The sequence below is a fragment of the Scomber scombrus genome, chromosome 8 (assembly GCF_963691925.1).
Source record: "Scomber scombrus chromosome 8, fScoSco1.1, whole genome shotgun sequence".
NCBI lineage: Eukaryota > Metazoa > Chordata > Actinopteri > Scombriformes > Scombridae > Scomber > Scomber scombrus.
In genome coordinates, this window is record NC_084977.1 from 30995363 (window position 1) to 31008147 (window position 12785).

Sequence of the window (12785 nt, forward strand, 5' to 3'; positions counted from 1 at the left end):
ATTGAGAACCTGTCCATTATAATTGGCATTTGTCTTCCATAGCTGTAGTTTGATGTTTGCAGCAAAACTTATTTAATAGTATAGTAATAGTAATCTAAATTTGATCTTTTGGCTTTTCAAGCTGTATGTAAATAAGGAGGCATGGCCCAAAGGCTGAAGGGAGGGGTTGAAACAGCTGGGGTGCAGAGGCACATTATGGACAGCAGGGGGAGCTGACTGCTAAAGAGCTGAGTGAGTTTGGCAGAGCGGTATGAGTCCAAACCAGAAGAGGAAGTGGACTGTGCTCTAACATCCACATCGGCTGCAATGGCAAAGTCAGAGTTAACCTCAGTGGTGAGACAGACATCATCTGACCTTACAGTGTCTCAGAGCTGCGTTGTAAAGTCCACATCATGGTAGCCAACTCGTGGTAAAACATAAGCCTCATTATTTAGGAGTTTTCATGAAGTTACTCATCACAGAAGTAGTCTTCACTAATTAGATACTCATTTCATCTGCACTGCAAGTAATTATTCAGATGGGTACATTTAATTCTAAATAAGGATATGCCTGTAATTTAATTATAAACAACCCTACTACTTGTTACAATTAATATGATATGCATTGTTGATATACTTCTTTATATCTTTTCATAAGTGTCAGACAGTGAGAGAATACAGCTGAGTAATTCCACAATAGGCCTGATTGTAAAATCATGTATTTGGTTACCTTTACCTATTCACATCATTATTCAAATGTTGACAAATACACGTCTTGGTTTGTTTGTTTATTTAATTGCACAATATTTAAACAGAAGGACACGAACAAGAAATACACAGGCGTCAATAAAGCTCCCTTAGAAGAAAGTTATATGTCATTAGAAGCTAAATATATCAATAAAATCAACATTCACATGCTTATTAATGCAAAATTATTGGGTTTTTGAAGTTCGGGACGAAGCTGATGAACAACAGATCCAAATGTTTCATAGTATACTCTAAAATATCATTGTGTTTTTGAAAAATGATCAGTGTAAAGAGAAGTAAAAACAGTTTAAACACCACACATTTTCCACATCTAGATTCATGCAGATTAGTGATTATGTATACATTTTTTCAGGACATAATTATCAACATTTTTCTGCATTCACAATGTCGCCCAGTTGAAGTGCAGTAAATGTTTCCTCTTTGTTATTGGCTCTTACTCTTCCAGATTAGCAAGACACTCTTCAATTTCTCCACACATGGGATGTCTTCTTCTTTCTTTAATCCTCTCCAGAGCAATGATGCTGCCATTACGGCAGGGAGATTGATGCGGTATCTCTACTGCCATCATGTGATATTTTATTGACTTGTAGCTTTCCTTTCGAATGAAGAATAAATGATTGGCATAGAAGTTGTAAAGTCTCTGTCTGCCTGCAGGCTCCAGATCACTTTCTAGCAGATCCTGGTAAATCTGGTCAGCTTCAGCTTGGCCATGATACAACTGTGCATGTATGTTTGCTAGAGCTATTTTTACTTTAAGTGAAGAATCAGGGTAAAGAGAGATCACCTCTTCATGGAGACTGATTGCTCTGCCTATCCTTCTTGGCTCCAGGGGATTTTTCTTGTGTGAATAAATCCTCCATTTGTAGCAGTTTGCAGCACACCACTTTAAATGACGTTCATCTGGTTGTCTTTCCAGAGCCTTCTCTGCCAAATCAACTGCCTCATCCATAGATAGAAATAATCTGTACAGCATTAGTAATGGTCTTATACCACTGTATCTGCCTAGAGGCTTTCTCAAAACCCTTTTGGCCAACTCACGTGCTTCATCTTCAATTTTTATTCCTTTCTTTGCACATGCTTTAAGGTACAGAGCAGCAAGGTACAAGTTGTCTGGATCGTTTTCTCTAGCGATTTTCATTTTCTCCATGATGTCTTCCTCCAGGATGTCTTCCTCCATTGGTTTGTCACTGTGTCTATAAACATTCTCTAAAACTATCACATGACTGGTGTGCCACTCCACCATGTCTGGTTGCATCCTGATGGCTCTCTGAAAGTAATCTGCAGCCAGCAGTGTTTTGTCTCTGCCAAACTTCACCAGGGTCCAGGCTTTTTCAGCGTAGATCTCTGGATGGAGCTCATCCTCTGATGGAGATGGGTATTCTTTCAGCAGGGTGTCGACCTTTGACAGGTAAGACTGACTATCTGCTTGTCCTCCCAGCTGGTGGTGCAGCCAAGCCAGGTTCCCATAGTTCACCACCAACCAGGGACCTTCATCTGAGCCAGTGTTTCTAATCTGGCGGAACGCCTCTGCAGCCCTGCTGAAGAAATGCAGGGCATCTTCAGTGAAGCCCAGCTGGTAGTGAATGTACCCCTGCAGGTTGTAAATGTGACCCAGCCAGCTGTTTCCCTCCTCTTTGCCGATGTCCTCCAGCATGTCCCTGAGACGGAACAGTTTGGACCTGCTGGGGTCCAGGTCCCAGGTGAAGTGGCACTGCAGGGCCCCAAGTTTGGATTCCAGTGTTGTCTGACTCTGAGCAGCACTAATGGAGAAGAAATATCACTTATATCACAAAACACATATGCAGTATGGTAATATGCATCAATGAAGAAAGAAAGTGGAGAAATAAAGAAATAGAAGCAAATAAAGGAGGGAATGGAACAAAAAAGAGGGAATGGAGAGCTGATAATAAAACAACTGTCTGTACATATTATATAATTAACATATTAAGAGCGTTGATTATAAATGTGAAATGTAGCAACTCACCTCATCATGTAGCTGTTACCTGGACTCAGTTGTTCTCTAATGAAGTTTTTGCTGTTTATAAACAGTTGTGCTTTGGGTGTAGCACCTTTAAATCAATAATTGTATAATATATGGTGCTGTAAATGAGGCCATCTGGAGGACTGACTTTGGACTTTCCAATAATAGAAACCTACGGCCACATGTATGCACACAATAAAACATCAACATCTCACCATGGAGCTCAAGTGATGACTTCCATTTTCCAAGAAATGTTTTTGAAAGAAATCTCTGAAGATGTGGCAGGTGTGTCAGAGAAAGGTAAAGAAATAAAATAGAACCTTTGTCCCCTCCAAGTTTTTATACCAGTTCATTTCATATCATTATCAGATACATGAAAGTCTCATGATGTTTTTTGACTTGTACAATAGCTGAAATGATCAATTGATTAGTTCAATGGCAGAAAAAACCAATTGAAAACAATTTTGATTATTGATCAACAGTTTGAATATGTTCACTTGGTCTTCGGTGAATCATTTCTCACTAATTCTCACTATTTTCTATTCTCCGAAAAATCATTCAAATAGTTTTAAAAAATGTGTGAGGTCTATTGACAATGGAAATAATGCTATGATTGACTTTTAGGCTTTCTGTGCAATTTAATAAAACAGAACTTTACTGTAAAAAAAACACAATACAAATTTAAACAAATGAAAGTCTTAAAACTACATTTTAACACAGAGTTATTTGATATTGTACTTCAGCTAAATCAAATCAATCAAATCAAATGATGTTTGTCCAAATGATATGCAGTAGATCTGTGACATTTGTGACAGTTGGACAGTTTTCAGATTTGCCTGGTTGGTTAGGTTTAGGGTTAGTACAACCACCTTAAAATGGGAAGAAACTGTACTTATGTAATGCTACATTCCCCTACTGTCCTCTTTGTGGACTCCAGCATTACACTTAAAATGGCATGTAAGTATTTAAGTAAAGGTAACAATAGCATAATGAAAGAAATTATAAATAAAAGTGTTCCATAAAAAAATCCATGTAAGCAAAAGTACAAAATTTGCAATGTATGCAAAATTAATTTAAGGTATCAAAAGTAATCATTATGGAAATTGTCTCAATTTAAACCGATATATTTATCATATAATACAGTACTATTATAATATTAATACTGATTCATTGATGTGCACATGTAAACAGCATTTTAATGTTGTTGAAGTGAAGCATATTTTAATAAGCTATGCTGTTGCGTAAATCTATAATAATGGATATTTCATATTGATCAAAAAAGTAGCTAGTAAATGGTAAGTGGAATATTTCCTCAAAATTGTACTTAAGTACTCAAGTAAATTTATTTTTTTAAGATTATAAGGGGATATATCTTTAAAACAAACAAACAAAAATTGATTATGAACTCTTCTGACCTAGTTTTGCTTTTCAGGAAATTCATTGTGGAAATCTTTGTCATTCTTCCTCGATACTACATATCAAGCTTCCCTCAGGTGATGTCATCAGATAACACAATATTTACCTCTATTGACACACTGGTGACTCACAGCTATTAATCCTGCACTCCCACACACCACACTATCTTGTTACACACAGTAGAAGATGAATCATCACAGGTGAAACTCTGCAGGTGAAACCGAACAGGAGACATGACAGAAACTGTACAAGACACAAAGTGACTTACTGTTCTTCACTGTGACCAACATTAGTCTGATACTACATGTGAATGTGATTTTGTGTCTTTGAACTGATGCAACCATAGTTACAAAACCAGCATAGTATGGAAGTGCGTGCTTTCCTTCAGTGTAAAGGGAGGATTGCAAACATGTACTGATGGTTATGTTCTGGAAATTCACATTCACATTTCCTGTGAAGTGAAACAGTCTGAACACTGTAACACAGAAATCACATTTGAAAAAAAATGGACTCAAAGATTGAGAACCTGTCCTTTATAATTGGCATTTGTCTTCCATAGCTGTAGTTTGATGTTTGCAGCAAAACTATGTAGAGAACATGATTTTTTTGTAAATTAACCACCAAAACCAACTTTTTGAAGATTTAATGTTGATTATTTAATAGTATAGTAATAGTAATCTAAATTTGATCTTTTGGCTTTTCAAGCTGTATGTAAATAAGGAGGCATGGCCCAAAGGCTGAAGGGAGGGGTTGAAACAGCTGGGGTGCAGAGGCACATTATGGACAGCAGGGGGAGCTGACTGCTAAAGAGCTGAGTGAGTTTGGCAGAGCGGTATGAGTCCAAACCAGAAGAGGAAGTGGACTGTGCTCTAACATCCACATCGGCTGCAATGGCAAAGTCAGAGTTAACCTCAGTGGTGAGACAGACATCATCTGACCTTACAGTGTCTCAGAGCTGCGTTGTAAAGTCCACATCATGGTAGCCAACTCGTGGTAAAACATAAGCCTCATTATTTAGGAGTTTTCATGAAGTTACTCATCACAGAAGTAGTCTTCACTAATTAGATACTCATTTCATCTGCACTGCAAGTAATTATTCAGATGGGTACATTTAATTCTAAATAAGGATATGCCTGTAATTTAATTATAAACAACCCTACTACTTGTTACAATTAATATGATATGCATTGTTGATATACTTCTTTATATCTTTTCATAAGTGTCAGACAGTGAGAGAATACAGCTGAGTAATTCCACAATAGGCCTGATTGTAAAATCATGTATTTGGTTACCTTTACCTATTCACATCATTATTCAAATGTTGACAAATACACGTCTTGGTTTGTTTGTTTATTTAATTGCACAATATTTAAACAGAAGGACACGAACAAGAAATACACAGGCGTCAATAAAGCTCCCTTAGAAGAAAGTTATATGTCATTAGAAGCTAAATATATCAATAAAATCAACATTCACATGCTTATTAATGCAAAATTATTGGGTTTTTGAAGTTCGGGACGAAGCTGATGAACAACAGATCCAAATGTTTCATAGTATACTCTAAAATATCATTGTGTTTTTGAAAAATGATCAGTGTAAAGAGAAGTAAAAACAGTTTAAACACCACACATTTTCCACATCTAGATTCATGCAGATTAGTGATTATGTATACATTTTTTCAGGAAATAATTATCAACATTTTTCTGCATTCACAATGTCGCCCAGTTGAAGTGCAGTAAATGTTTCCTCTTTGTTATTGGCTCTTACTCTTCCAGATTAGCAAGACACTCTTCAATTTCTCTACACATGGGATGTCTTCTTCTTTCTTTAAACTTCTCCAGCTCTCTGATGCTGCCCTTACGGCAGGGAGATTTATGCGGTATCTCTGCTGCCTTCATGTGATATTCTATTGACTTGTTGCTTTCCTTTCGATTAAAGTGCAAATACTTGGCATAGGAGTTGTAAAGCATCTGTCTGTCTGCAGGTTCCAGATCACTTTCTAGCAGATCCTGGTAAATCTGTTCAGCATCATCCTGGCCATGATACGACTGTGCATGTATGTTTGCTAGAGCTATTTTTACTTTAGGTGAAGAATCAGGGTAAAGAGAGATCACTTCTTTATGGAGACTGATTGCTCTGTCTATCATTCTTGGCTCCAGGGGATTGTACTTGTTTGAATAAATCCTCCATTTGTAGCACATTGCAGCACACCACTTTAGATGACGTTCATCTGGATGTCTTTCCAGAGCCTTCTCTGCCAAATCAACTGCCTCATCCTCAGATACATAGATTCTGTACAGTGTTAATAATGGTCTTATACCACTGTACCTGCTTAGAGGCTTTCTCAAAACCTTTTCGGCCAACTCATCTGCTTCATCCTCAATTTTTCTTCCTTTATTTGCACATGCCTTTAGGTACAGAGCAGCAAGGTACAAGTTGTCTGGATCGTTTTCTTTGGCGATTTTCATTTTCTCCAGGATGTTTTCCTCCAGTGGTTTGTCACCTTGCCCATAAATATTCTCCAAAACTATGACATAACTGGTGTGCCACTCCACCATGTCTGGCTGCATCCTGATGGCTCTCTCAAAGTAATCTGCAGCCATCTGTTTTTTGTCTCTGCCAAAGTTCATCAGGGTCCAGGCTTTTTCAGCGTAGATCTCTGGATGAAGCTCATCCTCTGATGGAGATGGGTATTCTTTCAGCAGGGTGTCGACCTTTGACAGGTAAGTCTGACTCTCTGCTTGTTCTCCCAGCTGGTGGTGCCACCAAGCCAGGTTCCCGTAGTTCACCACCAACCAGGGACCTTCATCTGATCTTCTCATCTGGCAAAAAGCCTCTGCAGCCTTGCTGAAGAAACGCTGGGCATCTTCAGTGAAGCCCAGCTGGTAGTGAATGTACCCCTGCAGGTTGTAAATGTGACCCAGCCAGCTGTTTCCCTCCTCAGTGACAATGTCCTCCAGCAAGTCCCTGAGACGGAACAGTTTGGACCTGCTGGGGTCCAGGTCCCAGGTGAAGTGGCACTGCAGGGCCCCAAGTTTGGCTTCCAGTGTTGTCTGACTTTGAGCAGCACTAATGGAGAAGAAATATCACTTATATCACAAAACGCATATGCAGTATGGTAATATGATCAGTGAGTAAGGAGAGGGGGAGAAAATAAAGAAAGTGGAGAAATGAAGAAATAGAAGCAAATGAATGAGGGAATGGAACAAAAAAGAGGGACTGGAGAGCTGATAATAAAACAACTGTCTGTACATATTATATAATTAACATATTAAGAGTGTCAACTATAAATGTGAAATGTAGCAACTCACCTCATCATGTAGCTGTTACCTCAACTCAGTTGTTCTCTAATGACATTTTTGCTGTTTATAAACAGTTGTGCTTTGGGTGTAGCACCATTAAATCAATAATTAATATATGGTGCTGTAAATGAGGCTATGTGGAGGACTGACTTTGGACTTTCCCAGTAATAGAAACCTACGGCCACATGTGTGCACACAATAGAACATCAACATCTCACCATGGAGCTCAAATGATGACTTCCATTTTCCAAGAAATGTTTTTGAAAGAAATCTCTGAAGATGTGGCAGGTGTGTCAGAGAAAGGTAAAGAAATAAAATAGAACCTTTGTCCCCTCCAAGTTTTTATACCAGTTCATTTCATATCATTATCAGATACATGAAAGTCTCATGATGTTTTTTGACTTGTACCATAGCTGAAATGATCAATTGATTAGTTCAATGGCAGAAAAAAACAATTGAAAACAATTTTGATTATTGATCAACAATTTGAATATGTTCACTTGGTCTTCGGTGAATCATTTCTCACTAATTCTCACTATTTTCTATTCTATTAACAATCATTCAAATAGTTGTAAAAAAGGTGTGAGGTCTATTGACAATGGATAATGTTATGATTGACTTTTAGGCTTTCTGTGCAATTTAATAAAACAGAACTTTACTGTAAAAAAACACAATAGAAATTTAAACAAATGAAAGTCTTAAAATTAAATTTTAACACAGAGTTATTTGATATTGTACTTCAGCTAAATCAAATCAATCAAATCAAATGATGTTTGTCCAAATGATATGCAGTATATCTGTGACATTTGTGACAGTTGGACAGTTTTCAGATTTGCCTGGTTGGTTAGGTTTAGGGTTAGTACAACCACCTTAAAATGGGAAGAAACTGTACTTATGTAATGCTACATTCCCCTACTGTCCTCTTTGTGGACTCCAGCATTACACTTAAAATGGCATGTAAGTATTTAAGTAAAGGTAACAATAGCATAATGAAAGAAATTATAAATAAAAGTGTTCCATAAAAAAATCCATGTAAGCAAAAGTACAAAATTTGCAATGTATGCAAAATTAATTTAAGGTATCAAAAGTAATCATTATGGAAATTGTCTCAATTTAAACCGATATATTTATCATATAATACAGTACTATTATAATATTAATACTGATTCATTGATGTGCACATGTAAACAACATTTTAATGTTATTGAAGTGAAGGATATTTTAATGAGCTATGTTGTTGCGTAAATCTATAATAATGGATATTTCATATTGATCAAAAAAGTAGCTAGTAAATGGTAAGTGGAATATTTCCTCAAAATTGTACTGAAGTACTCAAGTAAATTTATTTTTTTAAGATTATAAGGGGATATATCTTTAAAACAAACAAACAAAAATTGATTATGAACTCTTCTGACCTAGTTTTGCTTTTCAGGAAATTCATTGTGGAAATCTTTGTCATTCTTCCTCGATACTACATATCAAGCTTCCCTCAGGTGATGTCATCAGATAACACAATATTTACCTCTATTGACACACTGGTGACTCACAGCTATTAATCCTGCACTCCCACACACCACACTATCTTGTTACACACAGTAGAAGATGAATCATAACAGGTGAAACACTGCAGGTGAAACCGAACAGGAGACATGACAGAAACTGTACACGACACAAAGTGACTTACTGTTCTTCACTGTGACCAACATTAGTCTGATACTACATGTGAATGTGATTTTGTGTCTTTGAACAGATGCAACCATAGTTACAAAACCAGCATAGTATGGAAGTGCGTGCTTTCCTTCAGTGTAAAGGGAGGATTGCAAACATGTACTGATGGTTATGTTCTGGAAATTCACATTCACATTTCCTGTGAAGTGAAACACAGAAATCCGATTGGAAAAAAAAGATTGAGAACCCGTCCTTTAAAATTGGCAGCAGTTTTCCATAGCTGTAGTTTGATGTTTGCAGCAAAACTATGTGGAGAACATGAATTGCTTGTAAATTAACCACCAAAACAAACTTTTAGAAGATTTAATGTTGATTATTTAATAGTATTAGTATCATGTACAAGTTTCTACCTACACACTTTGTGATTACATTCAGGTTATAAATCATATTAATCATTACACATTCCCCATCAGATCACTACAAAGCTTCCAGCAAAGCAAATTTCATAAAAGTCAAGTACAGTGCTAATAAAAAGACACAACTAACCACCATTTATATAGAAAACACCATGTTCGTATATGCATATAACATCTGATTAAAACCTGCCCATTAACTGTTGCTTATGGGGAACAAACATGTCAGGCTTCTTGTTTCTATGTCTCTTTTGTCAGTGGCAAAGTGTGTTAGAGAGATGTATCATTTTACTGTCAAGTAAGTTGCAGTGTTTTTCCTGCGTTTCTGATCATTTTAAAGCCCAAATCTATAGTTTTTCAGACAGTTTTAAAGTGTGTTTCTTCTTTCCAGCATCTTCCCTTAGTTAGGCCTTAGGCCTCATGTGAGCTGTTATGTCTCTTGTTTATTCTTCTGTACAGCACTTTGGTTGTTTTAAAGTGCTTAACAAATAAAGTTGGATTGGATTGGATTAGTTCTGCTATCATGTAAACAAATTTAAAAAATGTTTCATAACTTTTTCTATTTTATCTCTTTTATTTCATTCAGTAAAAAAATATTATTGAAGACAGAAAATACTCTGAGCTAATGATCTAGCTTCATCACTAAAGAAGTATGGAAACCATTGACTTTTTTCTCATATCTATAAAATTATTTGAAGTAGTATTTATTTCTGCAACTTCCACAAATATTTATTTTTATTCTTTGTTAATATTGTTAATCCCTGTTCTTACGATGACAGAAGGGTACGATTACTTTGTTTAGTTAATGATATGTATGGTATTTTAATTCATTAATGTTACTAATGAAGTGCTACAGTAGGTCATCTGTGATCAGCTGCCATGTCTGCTAAAGGCCACTAGGTGTCACTGTTTCCTCAGTGAGATTACCCTGTTAAGATTAGTTTGGTGAGAGAATGGAGTACTGAAACTGCGGTTGTGGGTTTTGGTGGATATAACTATTTAAATGTTTATTTGATACTTATCCCATTTTGGTTATGTAGATTAAATCTCCATGACCATAGCTGTGAAGGTATTTGTTGATATTTTGAATAAGTTGGCAGTCATTACTAATTAATAAGATGATTTTTATATTGTTTCTCCTTTACACTCCTTTACTATTTGTTTCTGTTGATCCACATCCACACATCAATAAAGAAGACAAAAACTGATCAGATATTCTCTTGTGTCCTGATCTTCACCTGTGAGAAGTAGGGAATAAAGAAATGGAGCAACGAGCATCTGATAGAAAGGTGTTGTCATGAACATGTGATTAGATTGGAATATTTCACTTAGTGTTGCATCAAACTGTTTGAAGGAAGCAAATTTAGAATAAGCATGTTAAATTGTCGAATGATCCAACAATGCATTTAAAAGTAGACGTGAAGCTTATATGAGGCTTCAGCAGTCTGTTATATGTTTTAATATTGACCTACTGAAATGGTAATATTTATTACTACCATTGATATATTTTCATTCTTGCATCTTACATTTACAGTCAATTTACTCACATACGTATATTTCAGCTCATACATATGCATGTACTTGATGGGCTTAAAACAGGAAGAGAAAGTGACATTGTGTATAAAGTGGTTGTATTGGAAGGAGGATGTGTGCAGCAGAAGTGAAAGTACCAGAAAACCTTAAACCCTGCTTTTTCAAAACACATGACTCGGCTGCATGTATCTTTTTTAGAAAAAGTATAAATCAGAAACTTGAGCTACTAAGGATTGTGTTGAATCATGATTTTGGTTAGAAACAATCACAATGAACCTAAATGCAGGACAGGGGGAAAAGGAAAAAGTTTTTTTTTTACTGCAGAGTTGATTACTGGATGCGGATCAGGTGTGCAGCAGGAAGCAGGTGTGTAGAATAAGCAGTTATCAGTAGAGAGTGAAGGAGGCGCCACACCTGCAACACAGACACACAGAAACAGACACAGGGAGGGGCAAGAGAAACAGGATAAGGGGAAAAAAACAGAAAAACAGGGACACAGAACACCACCAGCTGTGCAGTTGATTATTTAAATTACACATGATAGACTTGGACTTAAAGTGTTATTTAATAATTAATGAATGATTACTGGATTTAATATTTGATCATGTAAAAGTTTGATAATGAAAAGAGTGTACAAATATCCCTTGTTTATTCATTTTTGCTTATACATTTCTATCATTATCAATTTTGTGAATTGATTTTTGTGTGACAATTAACTAATTAGATTGGGTTCTAGAATGTACTTGTGTTAATTATTAATTTAATTTACTTAATTATGAATTGAAATTGTGATTATCATTCATTAAATGTAATTCAACATACTAATGTAGTAACCTTATATATTTTCATTGAAAAGCTGAAAACCTAAAACCTGAAAACTTAAATAAATGCAGAAAAGAAGATTTGAAAAAGGAACAGAGTTGTCCACTGTGTCTTCTGTTGTGATCTAGGCCTTGTTTCAAGTTTCGGCAGATATTGAGGCAGAATAACTTGACAGTGTGTGGTGAGTGTACGTGTGTGAATGTGGGTGTGGGTATGTGTATGTACATACCTAGAATAAATGTATGTATGTGGAACTTGCACGCTTGCAGTTACAGTAGGGTGGGGTCTACAACACTTACTCAGAACTGTTTCTCGTATATTAAAGCGTTTCTATTTTGCTACCTCTTTTTCAGATGCATTGCTTTCAGACACGTAGCTGCCATGAAACCAAGCTCATGACCTCAGTATTTTTAAATACCTGGCTATGGCTGTGAACACTGCACTATGGCTGCGGTTGTGGCTAGGGTTCGTTTCCGTTGTTTTTCTAAAGCTGCAAATGCACTGATGCACTCTTCAAAACTTAACTAAGAATTAATTGAACTTGCTAGATTTGTGGTTCTCTTTACATGTATAACCACAGTGTGCATGTTTATGTGCCAAGTCATTCAGGCTGTGAAAAGATGTAACTCTACAAAGCCATGCTGGGAAAATGTTTAACTCTCATTAAGCTATGCTGTGTATGCACCACAGTTGTCATCTAATATATTCCTGTAGCTGTGGGGGAAAACATTGTATGAATATAATAACAACTAATTATAATAACTAATAATAATAACTACATTTCTGAAAGGTTAAGATTAGGTTATCTACAAAGCCCTTAATAGACGAGGGCCAAACTACATTGCTAACTCCATTGTTAGCTATATGTCTTCAAAAACACTGTGATAATCTTGTTATACCCCAT

At 36.2% G+C, this 12785-nt stretch overlaps 3 protein-coding genes across 3 annotated transcripts in view; all 3 read right to left on the reverse strand.

The window, feature by feature from the left end:
• LOC133984407 (uncharacterized) overlaps positions 1 to 12785 on the reverse strand; it is a 75954-nt gene that overhangs the window by 10716 nt on the left and 52453 nt on the right. The gene's annotated exons all lie outside the window — the stretch shown is intronic.
• Positions 1180 to 2735, reverse strand: LOC133985281 (interferon-induced protein with tetratricopeptide repeats 5-like). The gene is made up of 2 exons (XM_062424876.1): positions 2731 to 2735; positions 1180 to 2506 (listed from the first exon to the last, which is right to left on the reverse strand). Exons 1-2 carry the CDS (start codon positions 2733 to 2735, stop codon positions 1180 to 1182), a joined length of 1332 nt encoding a protein of 443 aa, XP_062280860.1.
• On the reverse strand, positions 5907 to 7459 carry LOC133985282 (interferon-induced protein with tetratricopeptide repeats 5-like). The gene is made up of 2 exons (XM_062424878.1): positions 7455 to 7459; positions 5907 to 7212 (listed from the first exon to the last, which is right to left on the reverse strand). The coding sequence occupies exons 1-2, from the start codon at positions 7457 to 7459 to the stop codon at positions 5907 to 5909; spliced, it is 1311 nt and encodes a 436-aa protein (XP_062280862.1).